General features: G+C 35.2%; 1 protein-coding gene across 9 annotated transcripts in view; it reads left to right on the top strand.

The window, feature by feature from the left end:
* Positions 1-22,309, top strand: part of ERBIN (erbb2 interacting protein) — a 114,952-nt gene that overhangs the window by 87,614 nt on the left and 5,029 nt on the right. For 4 of the 9 annotated variants that reach the window (XM_039709981.1, XM_039709977.1, XM_039709979.1 and 1 more), the window contains 11 exons: positions 925-1,046; positions 1,633-1,803; positions 2,576-2,758; positions 4,970-5,087; positions 6,803-6,986; positions 7,758-9,279; positions 16,727-16,870; positions 17,673-17,804; positions 19,477-19,686; positions 20,726-20,818; positions 21,401-21,475. In XM_039709981.1, coding sequence (XP_039565915.1) covers positions 925-1,046; positions 1,633-1,803; positions 2,576-2,758; positions 4,970-5,087; positions 6,803-6,986; positions 7,758-9,279; positions 16,727-16,870; positions 17,673-17,804; positions 19,477-19,686; positions 20,726-20,818; positions 21,401-21,475 — 2,954 coding nt within the window. The remainder of the gene's footprint in view (positions 1-924; positions 1,047-1,632; positions 1,804-2,575; positions 2,759-4,969; positions 5,088-6,802; positions 6,987-7,757; positions 9,280-16,726; positions 16,871-17,672; positions 17,805-19,476; positions 19,687-20,725; positions 20,819-21,400; positions 21,476-22,309) is intronic. The other 5 variants (XM_039709980.1, XM_039709983.1, XM_039709984.1 and 2 more) reach the window with 5 other exon arrangements.

Here is a 22,309-nt window from a genome sequence, read left to right on the forward strand (position 1 = left end):
TAGTGATAGTGAAGTTTATTATAATCTTTCAGATGTGTTAAAATTTTAAGTTTATCCCATAAATGCAGAGTAACAAATATTCCATTGCACTTACTGAGCCCTAAAACTAAGTATTTTTCTATGTCAGGTATAGAAGTGGTTAATATGAACAGTCTAGGTATTGCTAGCGAAGGATATACATTTTTTGGGTGGTAGTGGCAAATTTATTAGATTACTTGTCATGCTAAAAATAGAACCTGGCTGATTAACAAAAAGACATGGTAAAATCAGAGACATCAGGTATCTGCAAGATTTTTTTAATCTCTTGTAAAATTAAACAAGAAATACTTGTATCTAAAGCCCCTGTCAACTGCATTAATGCTGCAAAATCATGCAGATTAACTTAACCTCTAGTTTTAGATGCTTACATTGCTTTAGGATTAGTAAGAATGCAGATTTTTCTCACTAAGTCATTCTTAGTTTTCATTTTTAAATTTTCATTAAATTAAATCAGATGAATGTTCTTACCTGCGCTTAGTGATGTTAAGCACTGATAATAAGCTATATAAATCTATACAAATATAATTCATGTTTATATATGTATATACACACACAAATACATTATTTCATGTTTATATATAGAATAAAACCACTCAGCAGAGTTCTGCTGAAATTTTTCGAATGTGAATGTTAAGAGTACTGTACAGCTAAGCATATGATTTTCTTTTAAAAGATAGGGATTTTTCCAATATAAAAGTACAACCAAATTCGTAAAGCAGTTGCATTGCATCTAATCTTCAATTAATGATGCTGTTAGTCTTTCATCTTCTAAAAAGAATGAATACAAAAGCACACCAATCCCACTCAAGAGAAAGAAAAAAAGTATATTGTGTTTTACATAGTGTAGCCTATTCTTATATGATCTTCTTTGGGTTTTTTTTCCAGTTATGTTCATATCTGATAATGAGAGTTTCAATCCATCTCTGTGGGAGGAACAGAGGAAACAGCGTGCTCAGGTGGCATTTGAATGTGATGAAGACAAAGATGAGAGAGAGGCACCACCTCGGGTTGGTATTCAATTTATTTTTACATACGTGGTGCTTCCCTGCCTTTTACTTCCACCCTTAATCTCAGCCTTTTCCATACTTTGGTTATGGGTTTTACTCTGTTGAATAAATGAAGTCATCAGTTTAGTGTATCTAGCAGGATGAAACACTATGGTTTGGATTTTTTTGTTGTGTTTGCTTTTAGTTTGGGCATTACTTAGCCAAATTATTTTCAGCAGGGCATAAGGTAAAAGCTCAATCTGATACTTGGCAGTGTAGGATCTACCTAGGATGCTACCTGACTAATGGTGCTGTGGAGAACAAGTGGGGAAACCATGATAAATCCTGATTTTATTTTAAGTGAATTACAGTTGGCTCAATCCTTGCTTGGAGTCATTGGACATGTTGGGGAAAGGGAGTGAAAGTGATTCGTAATCTTGCCTGGTTGTATCAGCTTATGTCTATCTCAGTGCCAGCAGACTTGAGTATCAGGGTGGAGATTCTAGAGTATTCAGTAGTGTGCCCTAGTTAATTATTTGTTTTAAAGCTTATGTTTTAATTCTGACATTTAAATAAGTGTAGAACCTTACTGCCTTTTGTTACACAGGAAGGCAATCTGAAGAGATACCCAACTCCATATCCTGATGAACTGAAGAATATGGTCAAAACAGTCCAGACAATTGTACATAGACTAAAGGATGAAGAATCAACTGACGATAATGCCAAGGAGTCAAAACGAGAAGTCCAGACAGTTTCCGTAAAAGATGTGGGGGTAAAGGTTAGAGACAGCATTATCTTCTGGTTTTGCAATACATTCCAAAGACTAAAGTGTCCTTCATTCCTTTTAGTTCTCTTCTCCTTCCTCTCTGATGCTTTAGCAAGAAAAATTGTTAGATTACAAAACCAGTTTACTTCTTCCCCACCTAAGGGCGTCTGTAACAAATGTCTGGTTTGCAGTAGCAGTTTTCTTCCTGCATTAAGAACATGAAAAGTGACCTAATTCTCAGGCACATACAAACTGTGAATGTGTTAAGGAGCTGCATTCTTTGGTTTCTGGAGGATGGCATCTTTGTCATCCTCTGATCCTCTTTCATCTGCCAGACTTCACAATGACATTTGGATAATCTCAAAGGCTTTTAGTGTTCATGACTGAAAGCTTTGTGTAGTAACAAGCAGTAATAGCAGACTGGCAGAAGTATCCCAAGTCTCTAAGAGCTTGATGCAGCATGATAGAAGATAGGACTACTTTTTGGTGCTCACACAGAATCATTGCAGGTATTTGCCTGTTTGATTTTTTTTCACATGACTGGAGCTATAGTGGTATGTATTGATGCCAGTAAAGATAAGAGTCTGACTGACACAGGGTAGGGACTGTAGCTTAGTTATCTAATGTGTTTTCTTAGCATTTCATACCTGGTACATTCTGTTCTTTATAATTTCAGAGCTCAGATTTTTCCATTCCATGTTTTCCCAGAATATATAATGTTGGATCTCTCTGTTGCTAAAAATGTTTCAGGATGCTTTCTCTGTTAATACTCTTCATTTTGTAGACCTCAGAAATTGGTTCAATAAAGAACAAAGCCGATGAGAGAAAGCAATATTCAGCAGGAAGCTCTGTGCAGAAGCCTAGTGAACCAGAAGCTGAGCACAGCACTGCAAATTCACAGATGACTGCACTTGTTAAAACCTTGCAGAACACGAAAACAACTGTCAACCATGAGGACATGCTTGAGGTGTGGCATTGCAATGAGCATTATAGCAGTCAGAAATTGCTGGTGTTGTATTGAATTTGTTCTTCTGGAAGATGAAAATTTCTGACAGTAGAAGAAAATTGCCCTCCATAAATGTTGTAAATTCAGATGGTTTTCAATACAGTATTTTTTTGCTTCAGATTTTGTTAAGTAAAAGTTAAAACCGCTAATAAAAAGCTCAAAATAAAAGATGCATGCATTTAAAGAAAAATAATGCAAACTCAGAAGATTGATATAAGAGTCATACTTCTGCAGAATTCTCCAGTTGTTTCACTATCAGTACTTCATTAAATAATCACTTTTAATTGTTGCTGAAATGAGGAAATGTCAGATCAGTGGTAGCAATAAAATGTTTCTGTATCCAAGTGATTATACACATGCATTTCAAATGAAAAGTGGAAATTTTTCAAAATATTTGTTCCTCTGTATTTACTGATAAGCTATCAGGAATATTACTTGGAATATACTTACTTCTTACAGTGAAGGATTTTAAACTTCTGAACTGTGCATCTCTCTGTCAAAAACCATACATTTATTTATTTATTTAGAAAGGTTGAGATTTATGACAAATTTTGGAAGCTGTCATTCAATCAGTTCCTAGTCACAACCTGTAAAATACTTTTTTCATAATTTCACTAGTGATTTTTTTTTTTTGCCTGTGTTGCGTAAGCTGTGGAATGTGCCTGTATCATACAGTGAAAAGACTTGAGTGACAGGCAGTTGTGGCTGTCACTGGCTACTTCCCCACTAGTATGTTCCCACTAGAACATACTAGTGGGAAAGTAGCCAGAAAATATTTTCATTAGTTTTGAAAATACTGGTACTGACATTTTTTCTTTAACTTTGAAATGTGATTTTGGAAGATCATGATAGTTGTCTAATGGTAGTGACAGTAATTCTTTGTAGCTGTAGTGAGTACACAAGTCAGATACAGTGACATCCTTGTTTCAGTGTATTTCCTTATTTCCTGCTGGTAATGCTGTTGCAGAATGCAGATAGCTAAACTTTGCCTGTGTGTAAGCTTTTCATTTCAGCATTGATTACACTGGTATGTCACATCCAAGAGTTTGGGCATGTGGTAGATGCAGTGAACAGGTGGGTTGTTTGGATTGTAGAGAAAAGCCGATGGATTTTTATTTTTTATTTTTAATTAGGATTGTTGTAGCTTGTTTGTTACATGTCAGTCAAGTTTGTCCTTCCTGCAGACCTAAGAACTGGCCAGGTAATTGGTATCATGGGAAGGTGGTGCCCCAAAATGTTCCAAAACAGTAATAAAAAGTGAATATTGGCAGAGTTATTTGCAATTTGCAACATGGATTTTGTAGCAGGAAGCGTGTTTACTAGAAGGAAATTTCTGCTTTGAGGAAAGGTTTGTTGGGAATTTGTTTCTTCAAAATATTACCAAAAACAATTGAGTTTTGAAGATAAATGAATATAGGGCTAGCAGTAGGATATTGCATTAGGAACTGAATCAGTTGCATGCTGCTCTTGCAGCAGCTTTGTCTATTAATCTCTCTCGTAAGTGCAGAGCTCCGTCTTTTGGTTCAGAACTAGTGATTATTAGCTTAAACATATTCAGTATTGCTTTTTCTCTGCTATTGCTCTTGAAGTTAAATGACTTCTTTTCCTTTTGGAATTTGCCCTTAGCAAGCTACCTTTACACTGTTTCTGTTAGACTAGGCAGTTTTTTCTGCCAACTAGGCAAGCCAAACTCCTTCAGTTTTTTCTCACAGTGTACCTTTCCATTCCTAGGATTGTCTTGGTCATGGCTACTTTATAGCTGTTTCAAGCTGCTTGAGCTCTTTCCTTCAAAACCAATACCCATCTAGTCAGTCTGTGGTGTTTGCTGGTTCAGTGATTACTTTGTGACTTGGAGTCAGCTGGATGCTCTCTCCAGTGGTAGTATGAAGGCTTCATCTACTTGCTCCAATAAGTTTTTTGCAGTTAAAGTTACCTGTCTGTCATTCCACAGAGTTCAGCAGTGACAATGCAAGTCTGCAAGTGCTGCTTCTTAAAGATAATTCAGTTGACTTGCACTACAGTTGCACTATAAAGTTGTTTTGCTTTGCCTACGTTATGTAGCTCACTTATCTTTTTACCCTTTTATTGTTTAGTGGGTGGTCGTTTAGACAGCATTTACTTAACTTTGAACTGCTCTTCAAAATGGACAGCATAAAGCTGTTTTTCCTTTAGCAGGAGTCAGAAGAGCTCTCCTCTGATGAAGAGATGAAAATGGCAGAAATGCGACCACCACTGATAGAAACCTCCATAAACCAACCAAAAGTGGTAGCCCTAAGCAACAGCAAAAAAGGTAAGACACCATAAAAAGCATGGCAAGTGTTTTATGATTTTGATTATTTGTTGACTCAAAGTGGTTAGTTTTTCAAATTAAATTAAGTAAAAGTAGGCTTAATTTGTGTGTTTTAAAAGAAAGATTTTCCTAGTTAAGCAATGAAAGCGGGAAAAAACTGCATATGCTGGAATGCGTGCTAGAGAAATCTGTGCTGATGTCTTAACTTTCTTGATTCTTGTCAGTTTAAATCAGACAGGGAGAGAAGGGGTGTATGTTTTGTGAGGTTTGGGGCTTGAACATACTCTTGATATGCTTAAGAAAAGGATTGCAGAAAGTGATATTTATATTAGAAATACTCTGTAACTCCCCCTTCACCCAGATTTTGTGAATTCTTGCTGCGATAGGCAGCTGCTATAACTGCTGCTGTAAGCAGCAGTATCACTTATTTAAATTTCTCTACAGAAGCTGTGCTTCTTCCTAAGGTTTAAGAATAATCCTTTCTAGTGAAAACTCTCCAGAGTTATTTTACTCTTTTATTTTTATTTGCTCCTCTAGCATGAAAATTCTAGCATGAATCTTTTTTTTTTATTAACTATATTTTATATTCTCTGAAATATAAATATTTCTTTAAGACTAAGAAATGGCCTAGGATTCAGAGAAAACATGATATAGAAAGAGGATAGTGAATACTATTTTGCTTCATATGATATCCAAGTCCAGTACTTCAGGACAAAAAGCTTTTCTGGACATTATATGTAAAAAGGTGAGATTTGATGAGGAGAACCACATGGTGGAAGCAGGAAGAGTCTGCTGAGGATCACATACAGACGAAAAGGTGGATGTTTACCAATGTTGTCCTTGGATTTTTTTATCTGACTAAAGTACCAGGTCAAAACTTCTTTCTTGTCTCTGAAGACAGACATTAGTTCCATAAAATGTATGCGTTTGGCATCTGTAACTGGCTTGAAGCAAAAATTTAAATGTGTTTGTTTCTACACTCATGTCAGAATCACGGCTGCCTTTAATTCCCCCAGAGAAATTAGTTTTATACGGATGTAGTATGCAAGTATGCATACATTATGCAAGAATCAATGTGTACAGGGGTAAATTACTCTGAAAATGTCGTCCTAAGGGATCTGCAAAACATGGGAATGCATTGAATTCAAAGTCTGCAGAAGAACATTTTTCTTTGCTGATTTTTGACTTTACTAAAAAACTATACAGAGCTTATCCAGTGATCTAGAGAGTTCCAGAGTACTTGGTATAGTTAATAGCTTTAATAATGATAGAATATTCAAAATTAGGAACAGTGTACCCTTTCAAAATACTGCATGTGAAGCAGTGTGCTTTGTTTTATTAGAGGCCAATAGACTCATGTAATCGACAATTTTGAAATCCTTATAGTAACAGAATTTGATAGATATTTTGAGGAAGTATTCAGTAATATAGCACTCGTGTATGACAAGGGAAATGGGAATAAAGCAAGAATTTAGATTTAATTAGCAGACAAGGGATGTTTACATTAGGCCAAATATTTTAAAATAGAGGAACTATTTCCAACAGTATTTTGTAAGTTTAAATTAACTTTGCAAAGGTGTTAGCTTACATTTTAGTTTCAGGTAATAAGAATTACTGAAGAACAAGAAACTGTTTCTAAATACTAAACGTAACACATATGAAATGGCTATTAATAAAATCTGTGTGTCTAACTAATTGGCAATTTTTTATTTCAGATGATTCAAAAGATACTGATTCCTTATCAGATGAAGCTACCCACAACAGTAATCAGAATAACAGCAACTGTTCCTCTCCTTCTCGAATGTCAGATTCTGTTTCCTTAAATACTGACAGTAGCCAAGATGTTTCTCTCTGTTCTCCTGACAAAGAAACCAATGCTGCTGTTCTATCCAAAATCAGGTTTGTACTATACTGTGGACCACTAAGAAAATACATTAAAAAAATGTTACTTAATAGGTGTTCCTTCCTTTAATTCATTCATTTAGTATTCATTAAATATTTAAAATTTCATCATTTTGTAATGGGGTTAATAATGTTCTCTTAAGGTTAATAAAGTTCTCAAAAAGAAAAACTTCCAGAGACTAGCTTTAAGTATACAATACACGCTTCTCGTTTCTCTTAACAATAGGGTGCAATAATTTTTTTTTTTATCCCTGCAAAATACATCAGTATGCTGTTTTAAAAGCTCTGTGTTTTTATTTGCTTAATTTTGAAAATCAGTTTGATTGCTAACATGAGGTTAAAGGTTCTTAAAAACTTACAAAGAATGGAATTACAGGTTGTTAGTCTTCTAGGAGTTTTAGTTAAAAAGTGCCATTTCTCATAAAAACTGCTAATACAAACAGGAAAATTGTCCAAAATGGAAATGAAAAGAAATTAATAAAGTTATCATCACTTTGTCTTCTTGATGCTTTTGAACTGTTTCTAATTATTCTTGTTGAGTTTAAACAAACTTCTGAAACCACGTGATCTAAAAACATTGCCCAAATGAGCTCTTCATATAACATATTTCTTCAATATAAGATAATAAATCATAAATCTGTTTCGTTGTCCTATTTTGTATGCACAGCGTGGTTGCATATTAATGGTAATTTTTTTCTAAAATGATACTTTGAGAAATACATCCATTCTTAGGAGAATTTATTTAAGAGCTATCTTTTTTTCTTCCAGGAGAGAAGATGAAAATCTGAATAATCTCTTGCAGAATGGAGGAGAATTGAGTATTACAGTAGAAGAAAAACTAAATGTGGAAGAGAAGGTTACAAATTTGTCTGAATATGAATTGAGCATTGAAGAAAGACTAGGCCTGATAGGAAAAAGTGTTGATCTAAGTACTCCTATGGAGGAGTCTCACAAATTAGACCAAATAAACATGAATATCAATAAACTTGTTAGTGAAGAGGCAGTGCCAGTTCCTGTAGAAAAGTTAGAAACACAGAAAATGGTTTCAGTAATAGGCTTTTTGAATAACAACCCAAAAGAAGAAAGTGAGCACTTGGAAAATGGAAATAAATATCGTGTAAATAAAGTAAATGGACTTGCTGAGGAAACAGTACAGTCTCCCAGTAAAGAAAAAGTAGCAAAAAGCACTACAGTTGATGGGGATTCTGCTGAGCTGTCTGTTTCTAGAAGCACTGAAGATTTGTCCCCACAGAGAAGCGGTCCTGTGATGAAATCTCACAGCATCACAAGTATGGACAGTGGTGGGCTGAAAATCTATGATACTGTAAATGAAAACGGATCTCAACAACCAAACTTAGCGGTAAAATCAGGATCTGATACTGCAGATGGAAAAAACATAGTCCGCAGTAAATCTGCTACTCTTCTCTATGATCAGCCTTTACAGGTTTTTCCTGGGTCATCGTCGTCATCTGATTTAGTATCTTCTACAAAAACAGTGTTCAAATTTGACTCAAATCACAATCCTGAAGGTGCTAATGTAGTGAGGGGATCAGTGACAGGCGGTGCACAGATGCTCTGTGCTCCCCAGTATAATATTCAGTACAGCAGCAGTGCAGCAGCAAAAGATGCCTTGTGGCCCCAGAAACAAAACACCCAAGCAGAACAAGGCACTTTACCTCCTTCACGTCTGCTTAGGTCTGACAGTACAGAACCTCCCAGTTATGTAAAGCATTCTGGCAACATGAATTTTTCCAATCATAACAATGTCCGGGCCAGCGCTGTGTACAACACTCACCAGCGGATGGCTGGGAGACACGCAGATCTGTGGGCTGTTCCACCAGGTGACAGACTGCTCCCAGGAGCAAGCAGGCACACGCTTCAGAGGCAGAGCAGTGTATCTTCTACGGCTTCCATAAATATTGGGGATAGTGGACCTTCAAGACGGGCCCAAGTTCCTGAAGGGGACTACTTAACATACAGAGATTTGCATTCAATGGGAAGAGCTGCAGCGGTGATGTCGGGACAGCAGAGGCCTCTCTCTGCCCGGACATACAGCATTGATGGTCCCAACATGAGCCGGCCGCAGAGCGCGCGGCCCTCGGTCAGCGAAATACCAGAAAGAACTATGTCAGTCAGCGACTTCAATTACTCGCGGACTAGCCCCTCCAAGAGATCAAACCCAAGGGTTAACTCCGAGCACTCGTTATTAGACCCTGCAGGAAAAACTAAAGTCCCTCATGACTGGAGGGAACAGGTGCTGCGACATATTGAGGCTAAAAAGCTAGAAAAGGTAAAAACAATAATTCTGATTTTTTTATACTTTTCTTTACCTAGATATAGAATAAGGTAAACACTCTGTTTCAAACAGCTTTTAATTACTAGTGAAAATCTAATTTTGATCCTACTTAAAAAGGATTGTGTTTATGATGAATATGTGAGAAACCCTCAGATGGTAGACTGAACTAAATGAACATTTCCCCCAAAGAAGAAAGAAAGGTGCTGTTGTTTTTATATCATACTTGCCAGCTTAGGTTACTTTTGAATACATTAAATAATGTCATACAGACCTGCTGGACTGCAAAGCCAGCTCTTTTAAGGTAATTTTTAAGGTAAATTTTATTGTACCTTTGCATTCACAATTTACTAAAATATTCCCTTACACTCTTGATCTTTCTGTTCTGCCTTTTTTTCACCCTATTTCTTCTCTTTAAGAACAAGGAAAAAGAAAATCAGTAAAATCTATTTAGAAATATAGGTCTGCAGCTTTAGTTGCTGAGGAATTCAAAAGCCATAATTATAATGTATTTGCCTCCAAGCCAGATATCTTTTGAAGTTGGGTATCTGACAGATTGTTGAATGAATATTTATTGCTTGCTGCGAGATGAGAACACTTAAAAATCTTGTTCATTTCAGAAAAATCACAGTAGGTTTTGATATAAATAGAGATGATGAACAGGATTCTTTATGTACTGTAAATGCCATCAAGAATTTGAGCTGATAAGTAGAGCTGAACAATTATCTATCTTCAAAGAATTTGAGTAGAGCCTGGAAGAGTGTAATCTGTGTCCTGCTAACCCAGTTGAAAATATCATCACTAAAAATGGCTTGAATGTCATTCAGCCTGATCATATTTCTTTGGAACAGAATTAAGTATCCAAATGACATTTTGATTATGCCAGCTAGATGGATTTTGTTTTTTAGTTTCTTTTCTAAGAACATAGTTTGCTTTGTAGTTATTATGGTAAATACTTGAATATCTATGATGGCTAGAAAAATTTAATTGGAGATGGTTGGAGAAATTACTTTTAACTATGATTTTTCTTCAGAAATCCCAGTATTTGGTGGAGGGGTTTGCTTTTTGTTTTTTGGGGTGGTTTTTGGTTAGATTTTTTGTTTCAAATTGCATAAATTCTGGTGACAGAAGGGGATGGGTTTCATTTTTTATAGACACCTGCACAAAAGCTGTACATATTCTTCTGATCCAGGTGGTCACCTGCAACAGGAAATGTCTTAGGGTAGTATTTTGCCGTCATGTGGGGACCCCTTGTCCCACAAGAGGTTCACTAATCTCACCATGTTCCAACTCTACTAAAATGTGCATTCCCTCATTTTCCATTCTCCTCGATGCATGTTTGAAATCTCACATGAAGTGACAAGAAAAGCAAAGATACCAGCAATCCTCGAGTACAAAGGGAAGCAGAGCTTCAGTGCTCTGCTGATGCAGTTGTTCATTGGCATGTGAAGAACAGTGGTTAATGCAGCAGTGATACCTGTTTGGGTCTGCAGCAGTATAGTCACCTTTACATAAATGCCATTGAGTGCCTGACTTGATTCCCTTTATATATGAAAATACTTTTCATTATGCTTTATATGTAAACTTTAATTTTTCCTACTAGACTGATGTGGAATAACTGCTTTTGAAATTTTAGCTGTGCATTTAATTTAACAGATCTTTTAAGTCTGTTTTTTATATTTCTTTTGTTTTGGCCTTTAAGTTTTTTAAAGTAGCCTTAACAATCTGAGACTTACTTATGGGTTTAAAGTGAATGTGTACATTGAATTGTCTATTTTATATTCTTTAGGATATAACTGATTTAAAAAGAAAAATCTGAATTGTGAAAAATGTAGACACGATCCTGTATGGCAGCTGGCAGATACGATAATGTGGAAATTCTAGCATTCAGTTGAATATTGCTAAGTTCTTTTTAAATAACAGCTTTGGTATTTTTGTTTGTAATAAAAAATTATCCAAGTGGTGAGGGTGCTTTATCTATAAAGCAAATTTCTGAAATGTTTTGAAATCTGAAAAAAAAGTTGAGTAATTAACAGAACTCATTTAAGGAACAAGTTCAATTACAGAGCTTGTTTATGGAACATTTATTGGAAACTACTTTGACAGAGCTTTTATGAATTTAAAAGGGCACTTTTTTTTTTAAACATAAGATGCAACACTGAAAAAATCACATATACAAAATTAAGCATTGTGATGAATATTTAACACCTATTTTCTTGACCAGTATAGATTAATAGTATTACTTTTGCTGTGACTTTACTGTTGTTGAATTTAATCATGTTTATAGTTTGTATCCTTATAGATAGAAATGCTTATTAGGAAGGAGGGTGTGGTGGGCTTTTGGGGATTGGGGTTGTTGGTTGTTGGTTTGTCTGGTTGTTTAATTTTCCTTTCCTAAGCTCCTGAAAGACATGTTAATTGTGTTTTTATAACATTTAGTAACTGAAGAGAGAAGATGAGTGAACCCACTTAAATTTGTCCAACAGTGTCTGCTTGTTGGATAAATTGGAGAAACTAGTTCCTAATTTATTATCCCTTTTACCTGAGATAGGTAGGAAAAACTTTTAGGAGTTTAATTTGCATAAGAAAAGATACAAACTTGTTTTAAGTCTAGCAAAAATTATTAACAAGGGGCTCCAGCCAAATAGTTAGCATTTGTAATACTTTTAATAAGTTGTAAGGGTCATGGTATGGGCCGTTCATTTAGGAGTTGGACTTGATGATCCTTGTGGATCCCTTCAAACTCAGTACATTGTGTGTTTCTGTGAAAAGTAGAGAATAACTAAAATTATCCATCTGAGCGAATGAAGGTGAAAATAGTTCATGATATAATTTGTAAATAGAAATTCTTCATATACTAGAAGAAAAAATTTGCTTACCTGATACAAAGCATATTTTTGGGAGGGATACAGGAACTTATTTAAATGTCAAACTGCTCTCTAATGGTTGTATACATAAGATGGTGGAAAGCATGCAGTCAATTTGGACCCACCCCCAACCTTATAAATTTAGTGCTGAGTATTAAAAACAGTAATATTTTCCAGCATATTTTCCTTTTTGAATGTGACATACCCATTTTTCTACTATGTTACAATAATCTCTTATAGTAATCCTGTTGGTTTTTATTTAGAATTGAAACTAAAATTCCACCTGTGTAAAAACACTAGTGTCACATATTTGTGGTAGAGGAATTTCTCATCCATAAAGTGCAATAAGAAGTGTCTGCAACAGTTATCTGCGAATATCTATTACATAACCTTGCTGAGCGTACAAAATTCGTTACTGAGTCTGATTGTCCCTCCCTTGCATACGTATATTTTCCTTTTTTGTTGCAGATCACATGGGAGTTCATTAGATATATATTTGCTTTCAATTCTAATTTCAACTGAAATTAAGTCCTCTGTTTTTTAGCTACTTTATCTACTATGTATATAATCTACAGATTATCTAAAATACATTCAGAGGAGCGATCATAGTTTAATTCCTACTTTTTTTTCTTAGAGTTGTCAGATTACAGTGCCTTATTAAAAGAAAATATTTCAGTACTGGTGTAAAATTGCAGTTTTAATTAAAGTTTGAAATTTTCTTCAACACATTTTTTTATGCCACATACTTAACATGCAAATATATTTTAATTGATATGACCTCAGATCTTCTCAATAGTTAAACTTGTTTTAGTGTGTCAAGGACAGTGACTTTAGTGGGTCTGTGCATACATAAAATAAAATGCTTAAGTGTTCATAAGATCATAACCTGAAGAATATTTTTACCTAGTTACATATCCTGATAAATTACAGGAATATTATCTCTTTAGTACTTGTTAGTTTTACGTTTTTATTTTAGTTATATTTATTATTTTTTCCTTTTTGAATGGACATCTGAACCATCAATGTGTTATAATGATATTTTGTGGAGTTCAGAAGTCAAACCACCATGCTTTAAAATGAATAAAATTCTTGTGCATTTGGTATGTAAACAGCAAAAGTTCTCAATCTGCAAACACTTTCTGACAGTGGAATTTAAAGTATGTGTAGTTTTTCCATATGTAACTCTTCAATAGCAAGAGTGTGTTATGTGGATAGTGGGAATGAAAACTGAAGGGATTTCTAGACACTTAATATTGTCTTGAAGGATGACTTATGTTCACCTTTACCCTGCAGTTGATTCTAGGTAATGTTAAATAAATCAATATATAAAAAAGACTAATACTTAGGCTTAGCCATTAAGTTACCAGTTTAGGCTGTTTCAAGATAAGTAGAATGTAGTCTTGTTCCCAGCAGATATTGAAATTATTGGTTCCTCTTCTATGCCCAAATTTCATGGCTTGTCATGGCAGACTCCAAACAGTCGTAAAATTACAATATTATTCCATATAAATTCTCCTAAATAAATTCCATTACTTATTTTCTTGCACCTAAGTAAATGCATTAAGGCATTTCAATTTCCAAATCACACCCTTTTGGAGTCTGAAATTATATTTTGTAAGCTGACAAAGAGAGAAGATATTCCAGCTTTTGTCATCTAAAAAAAATACTAGTAAACCCCAGAATTATACTACTAGCTGTCTGCATTTAAACTGATTCCATTAGAGGCTGATTTGACTACAAATTAGAATTATGATGAACATACTAATTATTACATTTTTTCTTGATTTATTGTAGTTCCTAATTTGGACTATTGATGGCTAAGTAACCTATTTCTAGTAAAAATATATAAAATATAAATATAAATGTAATTGAAATCTGTTAAATTATATATATATATAATATATATCATTAAATATATAGTAAGAATATACTGAAACATTACATGAGTATTTCTTAGTGTGTATCAGTTCAGAGTAACTGAAGTAATCCTTCTCAAACGTCAAATATTTGAATTATTATTTTGCAGGCCATTATGCCTTAAGACATGATAGCAAACCAGGTGACTAATGGAGCTGGTACTTTGAATTAACAGTCACACTTAGATCATGTGATTATTCCATATTCAATTTTTAATAATTCGGAGTGAAAGTCAGGGTGGTTAATGGCATTTGGCTATTCAGATTTCAGAAAGTGTGTTCTCTGGTGCAGCAGTCTTCAGGAATTTTTCTAGGAAATGTACAATTTTCATCATTCTCATATTGAGAAACAAAATTAACAGGAATGCTGTTCACACTCCAAATGCATCAGTTTCTCTCTTCCCAGTTAGAAATAGGTAGAGGACATATACTCTTGTTTTATCCCTAGGAATCTCTTCTTGTATTGAACTAAAACTTTCTTACATGACCATGTAATTTTAAATAGTATTTATTTTTTATTGTTGGTACAGCTTCTGGGTTTCTTCTAATTTAGTGTTGTGGTGCTGTGCTCATGTAGAAAAGGAGAGTAATGGTGTTTGCAGTATCCTGAACTCTTCCCCACATAACTGCACAATCATTTCTTGTACTTTTGGAAAAAGTCTCTTCCAGGAAAGAAGATTTTGTAAACCCTTGAGAGTTCATACTTCTCAGATTATGTAGTCACCTTGAAACTCAACTGAAATTTCAGTTCCTGATGTAAAAGTTCATACCTCTGTAAGTTTTAGGAAAGTTCTCCCTCTGTATTGCAGATCTATCTTAGATTTTAAATCCAAATTTGCCTTATTTATCTCTTTTGTCACATAGATTGTTGCCACTTATTGGCCATCTGTTTGGCTCTGTCTGAGAGTGAACCCAGTGGATCTAGGGGTCTTTACAGTATGATGGTCTGCTAGAGACGCTTTGAAGAGAGAACTTTTTAGTCCCACCATGCATTCCTTCTATTTTTATCAGTCATTTTGCCACTTATAGAGGATGGAGAGATACAGGAGCCTCTGAGAGCTTCCTGCAAGGATACTTCAAGGAATTGCCTGTAGTGGTGGGGCAAGAAGACCACCCGGTTAATTACAGACACTGTTATGAGAAGAGGAGTAAAAAGATGGCTTGAGGCAATAAGAAGCTAAGGAAAATTGACTTTGGCATTTTTGCCTGGGTGTTTATTCTAAAATTTAGAGGAGCAGTAAACTCAGATTGAATGTTTAGTGAATGTAGATTTAAATGCTAAGAAAGTCGTCCTCTCCCAAGATAGGGAAAACATCTGCAGACTTGTTTGGAAGCTTGAAAAATCCATTGGCTAGAGAACAGGGAAGGTGTAAAAGAGAAACATGAAGAATGCTTACTGTGTCACTGAGACAAAGGTTATCCAAGAACTTTGGCCGAGATAAAACCAGTATTGTCAGTAAATACTGTTTTTCAAGGGAGTTTCCAATGACTGTACTACCAGAGCATCTGGGGAATATGAGTATGCAGAGGCATATGGTTTTTATTATTAAACTAGTTCTAGTTTCAGAAGATGAAGCCAGGAAGGACCAGATGTTTGCCTAAGGACTAGTGACTATTTTCAGAATTATATTAGTATACATAGCCAACAGGCAAATCCCAAAATGTCTTTATTAATTTAAGAATTGTTACAGTATCTTAGTCAATTATACCTATTTTGAACATTCCTTTCTTTAACTCTGAAAAATTAAAAGCTTTACAGAAAACAACTTTGAATTTGCTGGGTTTTAATGCTTTGTGGTGTATCTTTTTCCTACAATAGAATTTTTTTCTTGGGGTTGTCACATTTTCAAGACAGTTTTGTTTTATTTATCAGGTGGCCCATGGAAGATTTTCTGTTTCTTTCTTTGCACCGTCTTTTTATTTTGTTTTGTTCTTACAGCTACAAAAGACCATGGTGACAAGATGGTAATGTCCCTTGCTTTCATTTTGTTATCCTTGGTAATATTGCAGGGGTCAGGTTTGCAAGCTAATGAAGCTCAAACCCAAACCACTGTCACAAGTGTCTTTGAGGTCACTTTACCTCTTTGATTGCCCACAGTTGCACAGGGGTAGTCTCAATTTCGTTCAAGCCTCTTCCTTTAAATGAGGCTTGCTTACATTCTTGAGTGAAGTATTACTAGAATGCATTGGATATTATCTGTGTGGTTAGAGCAAGAAAATTCAGTCAGTCAAATCTCTGTGTAAATTTTTATTTGTACTTTACTAGTGGGGGTGGGGGAATGAGACAAAATAGTAAGAGGTAATTAGATAGATTTCCACAGGTGTTTTATTTTACTGCCAGCTTATCTTCCTATAACATACTTGATATGTTGCAAATATAATGAAAACCTGAAAATTTTGATAAGCACCTAAGACACGTGAATATTTCAATTACTTTATTTACATGTAATTCTGCATGTGAACTGCTGATTGCATGCTGATTTACAGTAAATAAAGGTAAATAGGGTCACTGAGTTGTGTTTATATATCACAGTGGTACTGTTCTTGCATGGTTTTATCTTGCATGACAATGGAATATGTTTGTATTACATGTATAACGTGTCTTGTGGTTTATGCATGCTGCACTAATCTCTGTGTTAAATCTGTCCCCTCTTTATTCAGAGCATGCTGTCTCGGTCCTTTAATTCCAATTACGCTGCAGTTAGCAGCTTTCACTATGGCAGCTCTAGGGATCTGCATGGCAGCCAGGGTAGTGTTGCCTTGAGTGTTGCAGACGGAAGAGGTTCTGGTGTGCACATTGTTCGAGTGAGTACCTACAGGAGGCTATTGCAATATATAGAGGGGGAAAGAATAAACTGTATGGGGGTCCTTAAATTTATACAGTTATCCTTTTACATATGCATAATGCTTTATTAAAAATAATATAATTTATATGCTGAAATTATTTTTAGGAATTAAATGTTTTACCTTCACTTCATATGGTGTAAACTTACTGCAGGGCTTTTCAGTTTAATGTCATGAAGTTGAGTTCTCTAACTGGCTTTGTAGATGGTTGAACATGTGTAGAACTGTCTGGTTTCATTGTACATTTGTGATCAAAAGATTACCGTTCTGAATTTAGCCTAGGCTGCTAAGGTTTGAACAAAATCTTACTATTCTTCCTCCTCCAAAAGAAATTCTGATGATATAAACTGTACTGTAAGATACTGTAGGCATTCAAGAAAATTTATAGTCAGAAAATACGAGGAAATGAGCTTTTAAATAAGCACATGAGTGGTGTGCAAGGCATCCATAGTGAGCAGGATAAAGTCATCAGAAGACTTCCATGCATCTTTGAATAGTTAGTCCCTGGGATTTGTTAATTAATTTACTGCTGATAAAAGACACCTCTACAGTTGTGAGATTTGTAAATGTCCATCAGTATTTTTTGGATGTATGTCTTGATTAGTGAGATTTTCTGCATAAATAATGTCCTAGTTAATAAAAAAAGATAAATAATTATAAAGCCCTTAAAATGTTTTATCCTGAGTTTCTTTTGAGAATTTTTTAGTTTTAATTATATAAAGACATTTGTCTTTTTGTCTTTACCACTTCATTCTGTTTAAAGCATCCCCAGGCTTCTGCTCCAGGAGACCAATGCCAGGATGAAGTATTCATTTCGGGACAGCAGAATTACTCATCTGCCACACTTAGTCTCAAAGATGTTCCTCCAGACAGCATCAAAAAAACAGCTGTGCAGGTAGTTGCATGACAACATGGATAGGACATTATTTGCTTTTATTCATAAATCTGTATTTTTTATTAGCAGTAGAAACTTATGTTAGGATAGCAGTTGGAACTAGTGCTTCTTTAAAATGTAATACACAGGCTTCCAAACCTGCATAAATGAAACAGCATCCTCAACAAAATGGTTGACTGTATGAAGGAAGATGGTTCTTATTTTCCTTCAGTAGGTAATTTGAAAGAAGAAATTTGCAGCCAAACAAGTACTTGCAAGTGAAAATTGGAATATGGCAGATGATTTCAGAAAAATAATATGAAGCTGATTAACCTTTTAAAAAACAAACTTGAAATCTGTTGTGATGAAATTGTGATGACAAACCAGAATTAGTAGAAGACACTCTGTATTAATCTCTAATTACCATCTCTGGAAGTGGGTCTTACTACCATGAAACTAAATGGATTCTTGTAAATTATTATGACACAGAAGCTGATTTGCTTCTTACACCTTCAGTAATTTCAGTTGCATTTCTACAGACAATGGGTATTGGGAACTTGCACAGCTGTGGATACATTTTACCTATATAAACTCTACCTCTGGCAACAAAAAAAGTTTTCTTGTTATACTTCAAGTTTTCACAAAAGGCAATGAAAAATTTGTATATTAAATACATATGATCTGTAAATAATCTGAAAATGTATTATATTTACACATTATTGTTTCTCAGAATCAGTCTGACATAAACTCAGCAGAATAGATTCTGATGTGTCCATTCATATAGCAGATTGAAATTTGCACACTAGTTACTTGTAATACTGAGAGAGTATTTTAATATCCTTGTATCCTGTGACTAATGTGCTAATGGTGGCAGGCCAATCTGTAACTTAAGTGTATAGCATTTTTGGAATCATACAGATGAATCAGGGACTAATTAAGGTGGATAAGAACATGAGATGTATTGGCAAGGGAGTAAAAAGGCTGTTCAGCTCAGCACAGCTTCACTAAGGAAACCTTGCCACCTCCAGCATCATTCCTGGTGACATGATTGGAATGCACTGTATGTCTTAACAGAAGGGTCCCTCACTGCTGCTTGTCATCATTATACCTATCAATCAATTACATATGCATTAAGAAAAGAATAACCTTTGTTGGAAATACTACAATTTTGATATTAAAATCTTGAGCTTGGATGGGAACTTGCTCAGTGAGTTTTCTTGTGAAGTGGTCACCATAATATGCTTGGTGAGCATATAGTCTGCTAGCCTGGTATGGGGGGCAGGAATTTTTATTTTTCTATGGTGTTCTGGAAATTGTTACAAAGTCTCTGAATTTTTTGCAAGAAAAGCACAGACTATAATGGCATGAATCAAGTGTCAGTACTATCAGTTGCACTGCTGGAAAATAATATTTGGGGAAACTGAGTGAAAAAACAAGTGCTAAAAGCAGAGGCTATGTAATTTATGCTAATAAAGTAGCACTCAAGTTTTTGTTTTTCAAATTGTTCAGTAGGTCAGAGCTGATAGCTATAAACAAAATGGATATAATTGTACATGGTCCAGAAGAGTAGTTTTAATAATGTTGCTGAAAATTAAGAGCAGTCACATATGACAAATATTGAATTAATGAAGCAAGAATTGAGGAATGCTGCTTATAAAATGTATGACCCTGAGTATTCTTTTTTTTTCCTCAGATGCCTTTAACAAATGGACAAATGTGCCAACCTCAGAGGCTTCCAGCAAACTACAGCCAAGTCCATCATCTCCCTCCTCAATCATCAGTTGCAAGACATCCATCTAGAGAGCAATTAATTGATTATCTGATGTTGAAAGTTGCCCACCAACCTCCCTATACCCAGTCCCAGTGCCCTCCAAGACAAAGCCATGAGTTGGCAAAGCAAGAGGTAAGAGTAAAATCTATCTGACAGATATTACATCTGTCAGTCAGAGACATTGTTACATTCTTTTCATTTATTATAATTTCTCTGTAGATGGAGACAGTAGTAATATAGGGATTTATCTACAGAAAAATATATCAGAGCAATTCTGTCTCTCAGATCACACATTCCTTCCAGTTTTGAGAGAAACAACAGTTTCTGAACACATCAGAAACTAATTTGCATCTTTACTGAGCTAAAAATTAATTTCTCAACTAAGTTTATTTATCTCAACTTCATTTTTTAGCTAGTAACTGAAGAAAACACAAAGTCACGATACACCTAAGAGTACTTTGCATCTGGAATAGTTAAACCTGCAAGTGCAGAAATGTGTATCCATAAGCAAAAATCCATAAAAATGTTGGAGCAATCTGATGCATATCTGATAATTATGTTTTGTTTATGTTAGATGTGCATATAAGAAATTCTTATACCATTTAATGACTCTTTCATTGTGAAAGCTTTCTTATTCTATTTTTTGAGGTTTTTTGAGAAAACCTTGATAACTTCATGTTTATTCTGTGCTAGAATGAGAATGTCCACTTCCTGTGTAATATAAGTTTTTATTCAAATTCTAGCAAGAGAAAGAGGACAGTCTTGGCTATGTACAACTTTCAGTCAAAGTAGGAATGAGGTTTGATTTTCAAAATTTACCTAGAGGTAACAAAGAAATAGGAAGAACAGATTCTTTTACATAAGCATGTATATTTGCTGAAGGCATTAAAGTAACCTACAAAATATCAAAATACCTCTGAATTTAAAGCCCATGTAAATATTATTATAATAATAGTGATATTGGAGTAAAACTTAGGTACAGCGATACACAATATTATATTGCAATCTTGTTCTGCGTTAACATTATGAGATATAATGCTCTCTGACCTGCTTTTTAATTTTTTTCATTTCAAAGCTTTTATTCACCTGAATTCCTTAGTAATAATTTCATTAAGTAGCTTTGAATATAGATTTTCAGCCAATTCATCTAACTTTGGTTGCAATTACTTAGATTCGAGTGAGAGTTGACAAGGATCCAGAACTTGGATTTAGTATATCAGGAGGAGTTGGAGGGAGAGGAAATCCATTCAGACCAGAAGATGATGTAAGTATTCTATACTAATGCGTCTTGAAATCCTTCTGATCTATAATATTTCTCATGTTCAGCAAAGGGAGAAAAGAAAGTACATATATTTCCCAAACCATTACACTCCAGGACTGGAAGGGAGAAAATTGGAAAATTATATGGAAAATGAAGGTTGTAGGTGGTCACAATTGAATGACAGTATAGGCTATTATTCCAGATGAGTTTTTGCAGTGGTTAACAGTTTGAGTTATCAGTTAGCAGATTTGAGATAGTGAATTGTGGAGTGTACAATTAGAAATCCTCTTATAAAAGAGACAGTGATTTAGCTCTAGCTCTATTCCTGGTAGTAGTTCGTTCATCTTGATCTATACATCTGCCAAATTAAACCAAGGTGTATCACAATTCTCTTTAAAGATAATTCTGGATTTTTAACATCAGAAAAGGGAGGCAGTTTTAAAAGGCAGAGACCTGTAGAATAGTATTGTGTTCTCTTCTACTTAGGATGGAAAATTGAAAAAATATTTTGAATTACATCTGTTTCATGCTATCCTGTTTTTCATGAATAAGTTGTCAAAAGTATTTCCACATCTCTTTTTCAAGGGCATATTTGTAACCAGAGTGCAGCCAGATGGACCAGCATCTAAGCTGTTACAGCCAGGGGATAAAATAATTCAGGTAATGTAACTAATTACAGTAATGACTTAATTAAATAGCCCATGTAATATACTGGTTTGGTTTCAGTTTGCACCTAAGAGCAGAGTGTTTACTTTATAGATAGATTACCTATCTTTTCCTTTTTTCTTCGGTGTCTATTCCTGATACATTCCAGGATGAAGCTTTTCATTTTCTGGCACCTAACACCCCTATAAGTGACTCAGACTAAAGCACAGTGGATCGTTTTTTCAAATTCTGAACATTTTTCACATGTCTGAAGACAAAAAAAAGTGACAAAAGATGTCATTTGAGTCGGAGCACAAGCATTTCATTAGGCTATGCTTTCATTCAATTGTTGCATTTGTGGTCATTCACATGCAGTGTTGTGAACAATGGGTTATCTGAACACCAGCAGCTGCCCCTGCCAGCTGCTCTCCACGGCTGGACTCTCCTGTTGCATCCCTCTCTGTGCTGCAGCTCCTGCCAGCCTTTCCTGCCTCTCCCCCACTGGCAGGCCAGACATGCACAAGCCCTGGCCAGAGCTGTCCCTTTGCTGCCTGGTGCCTGGCTGGTCACAGCATGTGCCTCCTGGCTGCCCATCTGCTGCTGGCCAGCCAACTCAGGCATTTCAGGAGCCCTGGCTTCTGGACTGCAAGCTGTGCTGTTCCTTTCTCTAGGAAGTCTGTACCTATCAGACCTTTTCTGTATCACATTTGTTTGAAGTTGTCTCATATGAATGAGCTCATAAGCTATTGGGGGAGGGGTCAGGGAAATGAGTATGTTCATAGTGCCTTACTTTCTTAACCAAAATGGGCTGTGAACATTGTTCTACCCTTAAATTCCAGAGGCTGTTAA

Source organism: Passer montanus, unplaced genomic scaffold, assembly GCF_014805655.1.
Source record: "Passer montanus isolate IOZ18808 unplaced genomic scaffold, ASM1480565v1 scaffold22, whole genome shotgun sequence".
Taxonomy (NCBI): domain Eukaryota; kingdom Metazoa; phylum Chordata; class Aves; order Passeriformes; family Passeridae; genus Passer; species Passer montanus.